Here is a 15,533-nt window from a genome sequence, read left to right on the forward strand (position 1 = left end):
CAGTGGCCCTGCATGGTGCTCTCCAATTTGCTTCAGTCCCCACTACCCCCAGTTGCTTGTCTCTGAGGCTGTCATTTTATGCAATCCTTCCCCCCAGCCCTCCTCCGACCCTGCAGTTGACCCACATCCACTTCCTGCCTGGCTTAGGGAGTTGAGCAGGGGAAGCTCCAGGGTTCTCCAGGCTCTGCAGGCACTGCTTCTGGATGGGAGGGTTTGCCCTCCACCTGGCTGCTGGGCCACAGGCCTTGCTGGGCGCCAGGCTGGCTCACCCAGACCTGCCCACTTAGATGCTGGCGGGAAAGGGGAGGGCCAGGCTGAGGCAGCTCCACGCTTGGGCAATTCTCTATGTTGTTTTGGTTCCTTCTCTTCCATCCCTCAATTTCCAGCAGCTTCCAAAAAAAGTGCTTCCTCAAGAAGTCATGGCGGGCGGGAAGCCAGACCAGGTCTGAGTACCGGAGGGACACCTCCCCTTTCAGAGGAGAATCTGAGATAAAAGTGAGGTGATGGTTCCAAAGCCACCATCAAGTGGCCTGGGTGCAGACTTGAACATGGTCACCAGAGGCCTGGAACCTTGCTTTGGGCTGACCCTCCATCTGGGGCTTTGTCTAGGGCTCCTCTCTGGCCTCTGGGGCTGTCTGATGCCAAGACTCAGAGGCTGGTGTAACTGTGGAGGGCTGGGAACAAGTTGAGGGCCAGTGCAGGGGGTGGGTTGGTGGCAGGTTGCAGCAGAAGGCGGGAATGCTGGGCTCAAATATTCCCAGGTAAGAAAAGGCCAGCAGTGAGGTTCGGTGGAGTGGGAACCTCAAGGCCTAGGGAAGAGGAGCTGGTGCCAGGAGCCACAGGGAGCCAGCTAGGGCTAGACCACCCTCTCTGCTCCTAGGGGTTACACCTGGCTCAGCCTGGGGATGTGGAGGAGACTGGACCTGTAGGAGGCCTTGCAGGTGTCAGAACCCTGCCTTTTCTAAAATATGGATGTAGTTATGCAGTGGTAAGAAAGGGGGCAGGCTGTACTGGGGCACTCAAAGCAGCTAGTAGGAGAGAAGTGCCCTTTATGCCCATTTTAGAGTTGAGGAAGATGGAGTTCAGGGAATGAAGTGATCTGAGAAAGGCCACATGCAGGTGAGAACCCCAGTGGGGAGTTGGGTCCAAGTGTTCAGGGCTGGGTCACTGTGCTATCAGGGCTCAAGTGGGGCTCCCAGGGCTGCAGCCAATCCTGGGGGGTGGGGCCCTATGTGGGGGCAGCTGAGCTCATGCCTCCCTCCACACAGGAAGGGCTACAGGCAGTTAACTCTCAAGTCAGACCCCACGAGACAGGACTGGACTAACGACAAGGACAGAAGGCCAAGGGTCCTGCATTGCAATCTGTCCCCTCACCTGGATGGGGACAAGAGGGGCTGTACCTGGGTTGTCTTAGCTCAGGCTGCTGTAACAAATTACTATTGACTGGGTGACTTTTAAAAAATGGAAATTTATTTCTCAGTTCTGGAAGTTGGAAGTCCAAGATCAAGGTGCCGGCATGCCAGGTTCTGAGGGGGAACCCTCCTCCTGGCTTGCAGACAGCTGACTTCCCGCTGTGTCTTTATGTGGTGGGAAGAAAGAAAGCTAATACTCTGGCTCCTTATAACCCTCATGACCTCAGCTTATCCTAATTACTCCCAAAGACCTACCTCCAAACACCACCATATTGAAATTGGGGTTCAACATATGAATTGGGGGGGACATAAACATTAGTCCATTACATGGATGCAACCTTTCTCAGATCACATAACTTGCCGAACCTTGTTTTTCTCAACTAAGGTGGGCATGAAACTTATTCCTGCAGGGCTGTTTGGAAAGTTCAGGGAGATGGTTCTTGAGAAATGCTGGCCCGTGCCTGGCACAGCTAAGCACCCCATGCACAGAAGTTGAGGTGTAACTAATCAGTGAGCACCAACCAGGTGCCAAGCAGGTTCAGTTGTAGGATGTGGTGGCAAGTAAGACATGGCCCTAGGCCCCAGCCCCTGTGGGCTCAGAGGCTTGGAAATGACCAAGCTGACCTCTGAACCAGAGTTCCAAAGCAGCCAGAGTGGAGTGAGCCCTGCTGGAGGCCTAAGGGCCTGGCCAATCCTGGCCATGTCCTCCTCCCCAGGGCTACTGCAGTAGCCTCCCGCTGAACCTTCAGCTTCCTCTGTATGCTTTGGGAGCAGCCAGGGAGCCATCTGCAAAGGTAAATTGGATCACATACATACCTGCTTAAAAACCTTACACACAGCCTTGTGTTGTAATTCAAATAAAACCCACACTCCTTACCTCTCCCTGCCAGAATCTCCCATCTCATCTGTCCCACTCTCCACCCTGCTGACTGCTCCAGCCACATGGGCCTCTTCTCTGTTCCTGGAGCATCCAGATGCAGCCACCCCTGGCCACACCTGCCGCCTCTGTCTGAGGTTCCTCTTCTCCGGACTCAGCCTGACAGTCGTCTCTCAGAGGACTTCTTGGATCAGCCTACCTCATACCAGTCTCCCGATCAGCCTCCCTCATGCTGTTTATTTCTTCATCTCACTGACCAGCGTCCCAAATTACCTTGCTTCTTTATTTGTTGACTAACATATCATCTGCTTTCCCCACTAGAAAATAAACTGCACGGGGGCAAGAGGCAGCATCTATCCCATTCACAGTTACATCCTACAGCAAGCAGAGCCCTGGCAGGAAGTAGGAGACCCTTGCCATTATGAATTTTTAAGAGCATTTATTAAGGGTTTTGGCAGGATAAACAAAATGAACAGGGGACACTGAGGCCCCAGAGACTAACAGCAGGAAGTCATTACCATGGAAGGAGTCGCCGGTGGCAGCTGTGTTGAGGCTGAAGCCAAGCTGAGAATGTCTCCTCCAGAATCATGTTGTGTTTCTATTGCTATACAGTCTCTGTAGGTCAGGAATTCTGCAGCAGCTTAGCCAGGTAGTTCTAGCTTAGCGTCTCTTGAGAGAATGGCCAAGGCTAAATACCTGAAGGCTTGACAGAGGTTGGCAGTCCCACCCCCCTGACGGCACATCCCATGGTTGTGGGCAGGAGGCCTCAGTTCCTTGCCACGGGGGCCTCTCTACAGGACTGCTTGAGCGTCCCCACATCACAGCGGCTGGCTCCAGCCAGAGCAGGATATCCCAGAGGAAGCAAGGCAGAAGCCTCATATCTTCTATGACCTAGTGTCAGAAGTGATACACCACCACTGCTGCCATAGTGTGTTGATCCACCCTGAGACAGCATGGAAGGAACCTATGTGAGGGCACAAAGAGGAGTCCAGGGTCACGAGGGCTGTCTTGGAGGCTGGCTGCCACATATGCTGGAGCAGGGAGGGAACCAAAAAAGTAAATCCCTTGACCTTTCTCTCCTCCTGCCCTCTGGTCCCTCTCCCAGTTGCTCCCATTAGCTTAACCCAGATGGGAGCCATGGGCAAGAGGGGTGGGTGATGCCATCTGTGGAGCTGGGGGGGGGGCAGTAAACAGAAAACCCAGCACAAAGTCTCCAGCATGGTGTTTGATGAATGAATGAATTTATGAAGGAATGAGGGAGCCTTTGGGCATACAGCAGTGCAGGGCTATGCTTGTTTGCCTGGGTGCAGTGTGCAAAGGTGCCTAGGGAAGTGAGGGTGTCAGGCAAGTGGCGCTATTGGACAGTTGAGAGATGGGGCAGGGTCCTAGCATTTGTACCCCTCCTGGGGGGGAGTGCAGGTCTGCCTTGAGCATCATTCCTGACAGGCCATTGAGAGCCCCTCAGATAGATTCTAATCCAGGGACTCCAGCACTGGGCGGGCCCAAGAGGCTGCTGTCCCGACGTGACCCACACCCTGCCCTACCATACCCAGTCGCCCCTGATGCACCAGCCCCTCTCCTGCTTCACCTTCCTTTCCCACGGGTAACAGAATTGATTCCACAAACTGCCTTCGAGCCTCCTGTGTGGGTTAGGACTCTGCTGCCAGAAGTCCACTCTGGCTGCCTCAGGCTAGGGACAGAATTTATGCTGATACTAAGGGGTCTTGTCGGGCCTAAGGCAGCCAAGCTTGAAAGAGGGACTAGAACTACAGACAAACAGTACAGACCTCCTGTCCCCTGCCTCCCCCAAACCCACTCTTCTCTCCCTTTCCCTCCCGATTTACAGGAGTCAGGATTACAGGATGGATAAGGGCTGATTGGCTGCGCTCTGCCAGTTCTGAACCAATCAGCTGTGGCTTGGGAGTGGCATGTGGTTGCCCAAAAGGGCTGCTGGGTAACAGTACTTTTAAGAAGAAATCTTCAGTGGAGACCAGCAAGGTGCACAGCCTTGCTAAATGTGCGGCCTATAGTGAGGAGCTCCCCACCCCACCCCCCACCCCCCACCACTGCAGGTCTCACAAAGGGCCTGAGGGGCGGCTGTTTCTCCTTGCTGAAACCTCGCAGAAACGGCACTTGGCCCTCCTCCCTCCCCTTCCACCCGCTGTTTCCCCACCTTCTCAAGTTCTCCTTACTCCCCCTCCCTGCTTTGTCCTGTTCTCCTCAGGAGGAAAGCTTGGAAGGGGCTTTCAAAAAGTGATGGAGCTGAGAAAAAATTTAGATGGGCCTGATTAAGTCTTTTCTGGGTGCAAATGATAGAACCACCTTGAACTAACCTAAGCACAAGATTATCTACAAGAGGGCAGAGCAGAGCGCAGGGCGGGGTGGCTAGTTGGGAGCCTGCCAAGGTTTGGAGATTTGGATCCTGATGCCATCTTACACATTGTGTAGTGTGCCAGTCTATTCAACATCTTTATCCCCCAGTTTCCTCGTTTGTAAACTGGAGACAATAGTAGCCCGTTTCATAAAATTGTTGTTACAGCCTTATGATCAGTTCAGGCATGCGATACACAAAGGCAATGCCTAACATACGTACATAGCGGATGTTCAAGAAACGTCAGTAGTTGCTTATTTTGTCGAAACAAGTGGAGGAGAGCCCTCACAGCCCTCACTTCTGTGAGGACACCAGCTTACGTTTGGTCTTGGGTCAACCACCTTAGGTGGCTATGTTGTTTGTTCTGGATTAGTCAACGCGGAAGCAGGCCCACGCAATCTCCCAGGTCCGGAGCGGCGGTGCGGAGTCTAACCCGGTGCCTCATCCTGCGCAGGGCTGCCCCCTGGTGACAATGCCGGCACACTGCGGCGGCGGCTTTGCCTCTTCCCCGTTGCCCAGGCCTACAGGATGGAAGGAGAGCCCAGGGCCCCAGGTTTGGAAACCTTGGGAGTGATTGGAGGAGGAGCTGAAGCTAAGGAGCTCAGCCCTCAGCTTTGGAGCAGATGTAGTGGGAGACTGGCACTACAGTCTCTGCCTTCTCAGTCCCTGCCTATCCAGTATGTCTGCCCCTTTGATGTTGCTGCTTCCCCCTGCCTTCCCCTCAGCTCATTTCCTGGCCAGGGGCTTTAATCAAATGCCAATGGAAGGTCCAGCCTGGACCTGTCTTAAGCTCTGGCTCCACAAATCTGTTCCCATCTCCCAGCTGGAAATGAGCTGGCATTCCCTTGTCCTGCTTTCACTTGCCTCTCACCCAGAGCCTTTTAGATCCTTCAGCCCCTGTCCTAAGCCAAAGGCCTAGACCCCTCCTCACCCCTCCCTGCCCATACCTTCTTCTCCTGTGCATGGCCCACCCAGTGTGGTAGCCTGTCACTGGCAGCCCTTTCCGTGGGCTTGGCAGGGATTCCCCAAACCACATGTAAGCAGATGGGCCTGACCCTGAGTCACCCTCTCTGCCTCCAGTCCACCCCTTTCTCCATCTCCCAACCTGAGGGACAGTCCTAAAATGCAAATGTGACTCTGCTGCTCCCCCTTTGCCATTCCCCTGCTGCCCCCATGATGGAACCCCTGCCTGCTTCACCGCCTATTGTTTCTCACCACGCACACCCTTAAGCCCAGGTCAGCAAGAAAGGTGTGAACCCCAGGGGTTGTGAATGCATTTGTCAGGAGTGACAGGTGACATTCATTCTCTCTTGGGCAGTCTTAGGCAACAGGAAGTGGTGAGGTTTGTGGAGAACTAGAGACCAGAGGTTTCCTCTAAATCATTGTCATTCAGTTGTGGGCCTCCCTTTCTCTGCTGGCTCCTTCTGCATATGTTCACCTCTTTGAACGCTCAGCTCTCCCCTGCCTACCCCCACTGTCTCTTGTCTCCCTCCTTCAGAGTCTCATTCTCTTGCCTTTTCAACAGCCTTGGCCATCCGAGCCTCAGTTTCCTCCTCTGTAAAATGGGGATGGTGAAAGCAGTTACTACAGTAGGATGCTGTGGGAATTCCATAAAGGGGCCCTAGCATAATGTGTGTGTTCACTAATCCAGGTGACAGACAATAGTGGCTTGGGCCAAGGTGGTAGAAGTGGCAAGAAGTCAGGCTCCAGACTGTCACCTGCCCCAATAGCTGTAACACCCCCAAGCCCTTGGACAAGTTGTTGTCACTAATCCATCTGCTCTTAAAAGCCCAGGTCAAATCTGAGCCTGGGCAGAAGTAATCTTTCTTCGTTAGCCTGCCAGAGTTCTGTGTGTTTGCGCTCTTACAATACAGCACAGCGTTGATTTAGTGAGCATTCCTAGAGAGCTTGCTGTATGCCAAGTTATATTCAGAGCACTTTACAAGTAGTAACTCATTTAATCCTCACAAAATCCCCTGTGAGGCTGGCACAGATGAGGATCAGAGGCATACACAAGAGACAAAGCAAGGATTGAAATCCACAGTTTGGTGTCAAGTTCATTCTCTTAATTACTCAATGCGCTGCTCCCCTATTAGCAAACTGATGATAATGGTAATAAGAATCAAGCTGGCTTTTACTGAGTGCTCACTCTGCCAGGTGCTCTACTGAGCGCTGGAGTGGGTTAATAGTTAAACCTGACCACATCCACACTTCTGTCACAAGTGCGTTTCCAGCTAAGCCCTGGTACTCTGGCTCTTGACCCTGGCACTGGACCATCTGGTGGGAGCACACAGTCTCAGCCACTCACTCCCTCAGGGCTGCGCAGTGACTGTTTGTTGGGTTGCTTTCCCTTGGGATGGAGTGGGAGTCTGTCTAGTGTCTCCCTGCTGCACCCTTCAACCTGGAGTGTTGGTTTGCTCAGGCTGCCATAACAAAATTCTACTTAAACAACAGAAATTATTTCACAGTTCTGGAGGCCAGAAGTCCAAGATCAAGGTGTCTTCAGGTTCATTTCCTCTGAGGCCTCTCGCCTTGGCTTGAAGACAGCTGTTTTCTCATGGTGTCCTCACATGGTCCTCCCTCTGTGCATGCCTGTGTCCCAGTCTCTTCTCATGAGGACACCAGTCACTGCACTAGGGCCAGCCCCAGTGACTTCATTTTACCTTAATTACTCTTCAGAGGCCCTGTTTTCGAATACAGTCACATTCTGAGTTTGTGAAGAATTGGGGGGACACAATTCAGACCCAACATCTCAGATTCAAATATTGGTGGGCCAGACAGGTAACAGATGAATCAAGCTGGGAGAGGTGTGGCTCCTTCATTCTTTTTTCCCCAACTTTTGACATGGGTATAAGACATGGTAAAAATATTTTACTTCCCTCTTTACCATGAGAAATACAAGAGCAAGGACATTTGGTCATGGCTGTGTCCTCAGCTCCTACAACAAGTTCCTGGCACCTAGTAGGCACTCATAAATGTTTGTTGAACCACTGAAGGAGCAGAATGGCCCTAGATGTTGGGGGGTGGCAGGGACTATAGTGAACCCTGGCTGAGGGATCAGGAGGCAACTCGGCTCCAGTCAATTGTTGTCAGATCACCTGGAATCCAGACTTTTATATACATCTCCAGTTTTTTTTATCATAGCAACTAATTCACAAGAACTAAAACTATTATGCAGATCAGTTTGTAACCACTGTTCTCTGCCCAGGGCGCCCACCTTGACCCAGCAGAGCATGCCTCCCCCAGCTCAGCCTGGGTGCCGTGCTCTTCCTATAGGGACAGGAGGCTGGAGGTGGGGAACTAGGCTCTTACCCCTGCTCCCCACCTCTGTTGCCTCTGCAGGAAGGTGACGCTCTGGGTGCCATGGAGAAGCTGTGCCGGCAGCTGACATACCATCTCAGCCCCCACTCCCAGTGGCGGCGGCACCGGGGGCTGGTGAAGAGGAAGCCACAGGCCTGGTGAGTCATGGTCACCTGCATTGGGTCTGCCCTGCCCCCCTGCCAGTCTCCCTCTGCAGCCCAAAGACAGCCTATGTCAGGCTGGGTGTCTGATACACAGCACCCCCTCCCAGGACAGTGGGGAAAAGGCAAGAGCTGCACCAGAGGGGGTTGTCTTGGAATGCTACCTGAAGTAGGTAAGATGAAAGACAATTCTATGGTGGGGAAAGCAGCCAGGAGAGCACTCCAGGTGAGCATGAGCCATGTAAGGCCCTGGAGGCAGGGCCCTGCTCTGTGGGGTGGGGGCTGGGGGACATGGGCCCATTCTGAAGAATGGGCAGGGGGGATGTGAGTTTCTGATTCCTGGTGTACTGCACTGAATGTGGGCATGCTCACTGATTGCCCCCAGTTCTCTTGGTTTTCCCCCAGGGGTACCCAGACCCAGGCATATCCCTGGTCCATGCAGCAGTGACAACCCTCAGGGGATTTGTGGCCCCCTGAAAACTGGGGGAGAGGCGGCACCTGGGACACAGAACCTGTGGGATGTGACAGGAAGCAGGTGGAGAGGAAGCTGAAAGGAGGACTTTCTGGAAGAGGAAGCACCCCTGCCTCTCTTGTGTGTGGCCATAGGGCATAGAGCCTTCCCTTCTGAAAGACGGGCTGGGCCTTGCTGCTGCCGTGGGCTCATCCTCCCAAGTCCTGTAGCTGGGGAGAGGCCAGACTGACCCTCTTTCCTTATGGACAGCTCTGCCCCCCAAGCCAGGGAGGAGGTGGGTTCTGGGGAGGCCTCCCCAAGTGGAGGAAGCGAGGCTCCCGCTGAGCTGAGGGCAGAACCATATACGGGACAGAGCAGGACAGGAGAACCCATGGGACCTAGAAGGCCACAAGGAGACTTTGAGAGCTAGTTCTTCAGGATCGAAAAGCAGAGCTCTGTTGGAGTCCAGGGGCCTCTTCTCCTGTCTCCCCATCACACACATGTGCTCAGTCCACTCTTCATTCAGAAACCTCACTCCCCTCAATTGCTTCTGGCATGTTGAGTGAAACACAAATAAGGCCCTATGTGGTGGGTCCTCAGCCCCTCTGTTCTCTGCTCCCACTCTCCTATGTCCCCTGCCCCTCTTTCCATCCTGCTGGTATCAGACATCTCAAGGTCGTTCCCACTTCAGGGCCTTTGCACCTGTACTCCCTCACTAGAGCTCTCACCAAACCCTGAAGGCCTACTTTTTTTCTTTGCCTGTCACCTCAAAAGCTATCTCCTTAAAGAGGCCTTCCCAAGTGGCCATGGCCCCCAAGCTTCTCTGGCTTTACTCTCAGATTGGTCTGCTTGTTGGCCAGGCCCTCTCTGGCAGAATGAAAACAGGAGTCTTGTCCACCTGGTTTAGCACTGTGGCCTCAGTGCCTAGGGCAGCCCCTGGCACCTAGTGGGAGCTTAACAAATACTTGTTCAAGGATTGACCAAGGTCAGGGCTATTACTGTTGCCATCTGACTGGCCACAATCAGCCAACTGCTAAGTGGCAGGGCTGGAATCCAGCCCCAGGCTCAGGCTGTTAACCACCACACTACTTGTTTCCCTGGTACGATAGGCCTGCTTTATTAATGACATAGACAAGAACTACAGCCAGCACTTCAATCATGCTAGACAAATACCAGTGTTCCAAGTCTTTAGATGCCATGCCGTGAGAGCTTTACCTTAAACTCCCTGGGGCAGGGCAAGATGAGCAAACTATTGGTGGCCTTCCAGCTTCAGGAGATCCCAGGGTAGGGGTTTGCTCAGCTCAGGCTGTTAGCCCCTCTCCGCTCCCTCTCCTTCCTAGGGTTGGGCCCTCTGGGCTTGCCTGTGATACCTGGAAGTAGAGGGCTGTGGCCCCAGAACAAAGAGCAGGGGAAGAAAGCAAGGGATGGCACAAGGCAGGGAGCAAAGAGCACCCTGCCTCCAGGAGTCAGCAGCTCCCACCTGGCTTGGAGCTCCCTGACCCTCCCCTGCCTGCCATCCTGGGGGAATCTGCCTAAGGATCCCCATCTGGTGAGGAACATGGCCTTGGAAAAGGATGCATCAGAAATCTTGTCCCTCTTGCAGATGCAGGAAGCTCAGCCCAGGTGATTACTAAGGACAACAGCAATTTATCCATCACTCACAGAAACCAGGCACTGTTTTAAAAGCTTTGCATTTATTGATTTACTTCACATAACAACCCTGTTGCACTCAAATAGCTCCATTTTCCGGGAAAATAACTGAGGCACAGAGATAAGGACCTAACTAAAGGTCACACTGAGTAGGAAGGAGTTAAGATGCAAACCCAGGCATTATGGACCCAGAATGTACCCTTCATCATTGCAGAAACACTTGGGTGTTTCCCTTGTGGCCGCTCGAGCTCTGGCCAGGCTGAGATGTGGGGTAGAGCCAGGGGACCAGGGCTGTTCCCACCCATCCCTGGAGCAGAGACCATGATGCTAGCTCTGCTGCACTGGGAGAAAAGCCCTGCCCCACTTACCTGAACCTGCTTGTCCCTTCTCCCCTCCAGTCTCAAGGCTGTCCTAGCTGGAAGCCCACTGGACAACACAGTAGACCTATCGGGCATCCCACTGACCTCCCGTGACCTGGAACGGGTGAGCAGCTACCTGCAGCACTGTGGGGAGCAGGTGGACAGCGTGGAGCTGGGCTTCACAGGCCTCACAGATGACATGGTCCTACAGCTGCTGCCAGCACTCAGTGCACTGCCCCACCTCACCACGCTGGCCCTCAATGGCAACCGGCTGACCCGAGCCCTGCTGCGTGACCTCACTGACACCCTTAAGGACCCCAGCAAGTTCCCCAGTGTCACGTGGATTGACTTGGGCAACAACGTGGACATCTTCTCATTGCCCCAGCCCTTCCTGCTCAGCCTGCGCAAGCGCTGCCCAAAGCAGGGCCACCTACCCACCATCTTGGAGTTGGGCGAGGGCCCAGGCTGTGGAGAGGAAGTCCGGGACGGAACAGTGGGCAAAGAGGACCCTGGAGGGGAGCTTCTGGCTCCTGCCAAGGACTATGAGGGCAGGGAGACCACAGGTGCAGCTCAGACGTGACACGAAGTGGGGCCTTGTGGGGTAGGGTGGCTGAAGTAGACTAACAGCTCCTACCAGGGCACTCAAGCCATCACCTAACACAGGCCTGGGCAAACCACCCATGGGAAAGTCAGATTGCAGAACCTGGAAAAGGCAGGTTGTGTAATGCTTCTCACTGGTCTTCCCTCTTCCCCCTTGTTACCTTGGTTTGGCTGCTGAGAAGCTATCCTTGGCCCAAAAGAATCAATCCTCAGCATTCCTGGATTTAGGGAGTGGGTATGCTGGTAGCCTAAGATGTGAAGATGTGAGTGGGTTGTTAAAAGCTCTCTCCCAGGAGTGTAGTTGGGACCCTACATCCAACCCTGGACTTCCCAAATTCTACATTACAGTTGTCCTGTTCAGGGCAGCAAACTCCAGGCAGGTAGATGCTAACTGTGCCCCTGCTCCAGGCATGTTGGAATCTTAGCAGCGCTTCTGAGTGAGGGAGGTTGGGGTAGGGGACTGGCCACCAGGTTCCAGGAGCCTAGACTCCCTATAAACTATGAACTGAAGGCCATCCACCTCATGGAGCCATGGGCTCCTTTTAACTGACTTTACAGGCAGTCTCTGCCCTCATACCCATGATTCCAGAGGTCTGCCTGTGAAACCAGCCACCTTTCAAGAGTATCCCAAGGTGGCTGGGGCAGACGCATAAAAGGTCACTGCAAAACCCTATGCCATAATCATTCCACACACCACCACAGATGACCAGACTGTCATTCCCAGTGTTGTCCTGTGCAAGCCAGAGCACTGCCTCTTTAAGTAGGGTCTAAGGATGCTTTTCCCATAAAGTTCCATGAGTCCCTAAGTATCCTTGGCACTTTGAGCACATTCCCAGAACCTACTATGGAAGGCTATTATCAAACACCAAGGACCAAAATGGTACTAAAAGCACTCCTATAAATTCACTGAAAACCTGCCTCCAAAGATGGCTAGGGGGAGGAAAACTAGGCCCCCAAAAGCAAAGGTCTTCACCCACTGTTACCTATGGCCTATCATTATTAAAAAAAAAACAAAAAAAAAAACCCCACAAACAGCAAGATGGGGGCTAGGCTGAGAGGCAGGCTAAACACAACTTCAGGAGTTACTAGAGGAAGGCTAGGCAGAGGGGACAGAGCCCAGGGGAGCTAGGGACTGGACTGGAAATATATGGATGCCTTAAATGCTTTGGAATTTTTGCCCTCCAAGTCTAAAGAGAACTTAGACCACAGGAAAGCTGACAAGTGGACTGCTGATATTTGACAGCAGTGGTCAAACTTAACTCTTCCTTCAAATACACATTTTAAGAAACAATACCAAAGGCCATCCTTTATTACAATGTTAGTTTATGGTAACTACACATGGATATCAGGAGGAAGTTTCCAGCTTAAACAACTCAGACCCTTGCCCAATATAACAAATACAACATTCAAATGTACAGAAGCTCCTTTTGACCGGGACAATCAATACCAGAAAACTCATGAATTTAATGATGCCAAAGTGCTTGTCCTGTGCAAAGGCTGCTAAATCCATTTCTTGGCCCTACTGTTGGTAAGAATGTCCTCTCTGATGCTTAGAATAAGGTGAGAATGTTTCTACTGTGAATGTTGAAGCCTAGAGTTTCCGAGTCAAGGTTGTCCAGGTGGTACTGGTCCTGGCAACTTCAAATGCTGCCCCTGCTGCAGCATGGCTGACCATCCTCTGGAAACATGGTCTGCAAAGAAACTTAAGTGTCAGTCATACTCCCTTGCTCCCAACAACAGTCATTCACAGCCTAGGACATCCTCAGAAAACAGTAGATTCACCACCACACAATCTGCCGGTAATTCCAGCTATTTTGGGTGATATCATCATTTGATATCCTTTATTAAATTGTAACAGAACGAGCTGCTCATTCATTCTACTATGGGGCAATCACTATCCAGATGAATTCTTACCTCTTCCCAGGGGAGCTGCTGCTACCACCATTACCAGCTTTCGAAGTGCACTGCTGATCACCACCCTTCACACTCAAAATCTAGGAGAATGAATAAAGAACATAGCTGATGTAGTTCTGATCCTAATAGCCTCAGCTATGAATTAAAGTCAGTCCATTTTAACAAGAGTCCTTAAGAACTTAGTTCTAATTGGCTTTTTGGGCATTGAATAGCCATTTAGTCAGTATTTTAAACATCACAAACCCAATTTTTAGAATGAGAGAAACCACATCTTAGAGCAGACAGTCAGTTTGCTCAGGACTATATAGCCATAAAGTAAAAAGGAACTCCTAGGTCCATGCTCAACCACTAACCTCTACCTGCCAGACCAAAGCTTACCTCAGGCCAGGCCAATGCTTCCCACTCCAACACTCAGCTCTTGCCAGTCCTTCATTCATTTGCAACCTGGGTACATAAAAACACTAAGGGTCACAGTTCAGAACTCACGCCCGGGCACCAGCAGCCTGAGGACTTGTAGACTACAGTCAGCCAGGAGTTATCGTCATTTATCGATTCTGACGGCACTTCCTGTTAGTGATCTCATCAGAGCAGCCAAGTTCCCCACAACTCTCAGTTCTGCTCCAGGGCTCTGCACGTTACCCGTAATTTAACAATGCCTAAACAACCAGGAGACATTTGAATGCAGTTTGTTTATGCATATAGGTGCGATTCAAATAATTTCAGGTTGAGGGCCGCCACCTCCTAGCCATTGCAATCATGCAGTGATGTAGTGCATAACACGTAAAAATACAACTGTAGTATCAGGCGATTTCAATGCATCTAAAGTAGCAATACAGCTAAGTTCCATGTTATTTCCTACCTAGACCAAGTCTTACCTCAAAGTGGGATGCTGCTCCCGTCTTCCGTACTCGTCAGTGGATCTGTCATCTGAAATATGAAGACGGACATGCATTTAGGGTAGACTCCGGCAGTTACAGGGAACTAAACTATTGAGGTTTCAGCGACTGCAATCAGATAAATATAAAAATCGTCAGTTATCGCATCTGACGGCACTTCCTAATGTATCATCAGGACAGTCAAGCAAGTCTTCCTGGTGGTCCCCAGTGCAGGAAGTCCCCCACTTACCCTGTTCTCAGACCTGATCACTCCCAAAGGCGAGCCCACGGAAAGGGGTCCTGGCTTTCAGGGACCTCAGGCTCAGTGGAGGCGGGGACCCTGCGGGACAAGCACGCGCCCCTCTCCTCTCCTCTCCTCGCACGTCGGCAGCGTGGCGCGGCCCTGGTGGACTGCGGCAGCCACAACGCCCACCCCGAAGCCCACGTGCGAGCAGCCGCTCTCTGATTAGGCTTCCCGAAAACATCCTCCCAAAGTTAGAAAGGCACTAGGCCATTCGCCCTTCCCACCAGCTACGACCGCCAGATGCAAAGTGTCCTCATCATTAGCAACTTACAGTGAAAGAGGTGGTGCTTGCGGCGGCCGAGGCCCTTAAGGAGTTGGGACATTCCACTCTTCACAGAAGGGAGGGTGATACTGGCAAAGACTCACGGGAACTTCCACCTCGTTTTACCAGACAGCCGCCGCAAGGCCTCCCCTGTCTGTACAGTCATGGTCTCCTCCTCGGCCTGGGGAATTCTGGGCCACAGGCACGGCGACGCCCAGGGCGCATGCGCAGGCTGCAGCGCGCTGCGGCCGGAAGTGTAGTCGCCTGGGTGTGCCGTCACCTTGGTGCGTGCCCTTGAGTGTTTTGCTTGTCTTTTGTGAGGGTCCCATTGCTCTTCAGGAAAGTGGAGAAACCGCGGCCTAGAAGGTTGTTGTGAGGATCACACAAGATAAGATCTTTGAAACCCTGCAGAGCCTTGGCAGGGCATACAGCGAGCCATTCTGCTTCCAATTCACAACTCTGAAAATACACACGGAGCCTCGCAACTGCGCGCACTCACTGCTCACATCTCTATAGAATGGCCTCTGAGGACAGGGCAGCCATCCTGCCTCCCCCTCCCCTTTACTGATTCCCCATGATTCACCAGGGCTTCTCTACCCCATCCTCCCGTGACCCCACAAGAATCGGCCCAGAGTGGGTCTGCCGAGGGCCGACTGTAGCATGTGTGCCTTGACTTAGTGTCGGAAAGACCACGACATGAGTTCAGGTGACTAAAGATGCGTTTATTAAAAGCTGAGCACAGTGAAACAAGGGAATGCTCAGCGTAGAAAAAGCAACCGGAGAGCCCACGCTGGGCTGCCTGAGCTCTCTGAGAAGCCAGAGAAAAAGGGGCCTTGGGGACAGCTTAAGGGGATCAGCCTGTGACAAGCTGCCCAGCTGTCCACTGCCTTAGAGTTTAGGAGATGCGTGCCTGTGGGCAAAGACATGGGGGACTAAGGAAAAGGGAATGGCCCAGGTCATGCTGGGTCCTTTGCCTTAAGGCTTTTATCTCTCTCTC

The 15,533-nt window shown here is 52.5% G+C and overlaps 1 protein-coding gene, 1 long non-coding RNA gene and 3 other non-coding genes across 6 annotated transcripts in view; 1 reads left to right on the top strand and 4 right to left on the bottom strand.

Annotated features, from left to right (window-relative positions):
• LRRC75A (leucine rich repeat containing 75A) overlaps nt 1-12,204 on the top strand; it is a 46,461-nt gene extending 34,257 nt beyond the window's left edge. Inside the window, exons 3-4 of the mRNA XM_028534462.2 lie at nt 8,003-8,118; nt 10,621-12,204. Coding sequence (XP_028390263.1) covers nt 8,003-8,118; nt 10,621-11,161 — 657 coding nt within the window. The 3' untranslated portion in view covers nt 11,162-12,204. The remainder of the gene's footprint in view (nt 1-8,002; nt 8,119-10,620) is intronic.
• A 263-nt stretch (nt 12,205-12,467) lies between these two features.
• LOC118502074 lies at nt 12,468-14,663 on the bottom strand. Of its 2 annotated transcripts, none has more exons than XR_004904749.1 (5): nt 14,641-14,663; nt 13,971-14,022; nt 13,474-13,539; nt 13,096-13,175; nt 12,468-12,872 (listed from the first exon to the last, which is right to left on the bottom strand). It is a non-coding gene; the product is annotated as an uncharacterized LOC118502074 (long non-coding RNA). The 2 variants fall into 2 exon arrangements; XR_004904748.1 differs by lacking the exon at nt 14,641-14,663 and adding an exon at nt 14,221-14,550 and having other exon boundaries at nt 12,471-12,872.
• Nucleotides 12,942-13,014, bottom strand: LOC114515445. Its single transcript, XR_003686193.1, has one exon. It is a non-coding gene; the product is annotated as a small nucleolar RNA SNORD65 (small nucleolar RNA).
• LOC114515431 lies at nt 13,618-13,685 on the bottom strand. The gene has a single exon (XR_003686182.1). It is a non-coding gene; the product is annotated as a small nucleolar RNA SNORD49 (small nucleolar RNA).
• On the bottom strand, nt 14,104-14,170 carry LOC114515432. Its single transcript, XR_003686183.1, has one exon. It is a non-coding gene; the product is annotated as a small nucleolar RNA SNORD49 (small nucleolar RNA).
• Nucleotides 14,664-15,533: the final 870 nt, after the last annotated feature.

This window comes from Phyllostomus discolor, chromosome 8 (assembly GCF_004126475.2).
Source record: "Phyllostomus discolor isolate MPI-MPIP mPhyDis1 chromosome 8, mPhyDis1.pri.v3, whole genome shotgun sequence".
NCBI lineage: Eukaryota > Metazoa > Chordata > Mammalia > Chiroptera > Phyllostomidae > Phyllostomus > Phyllostomus discolor.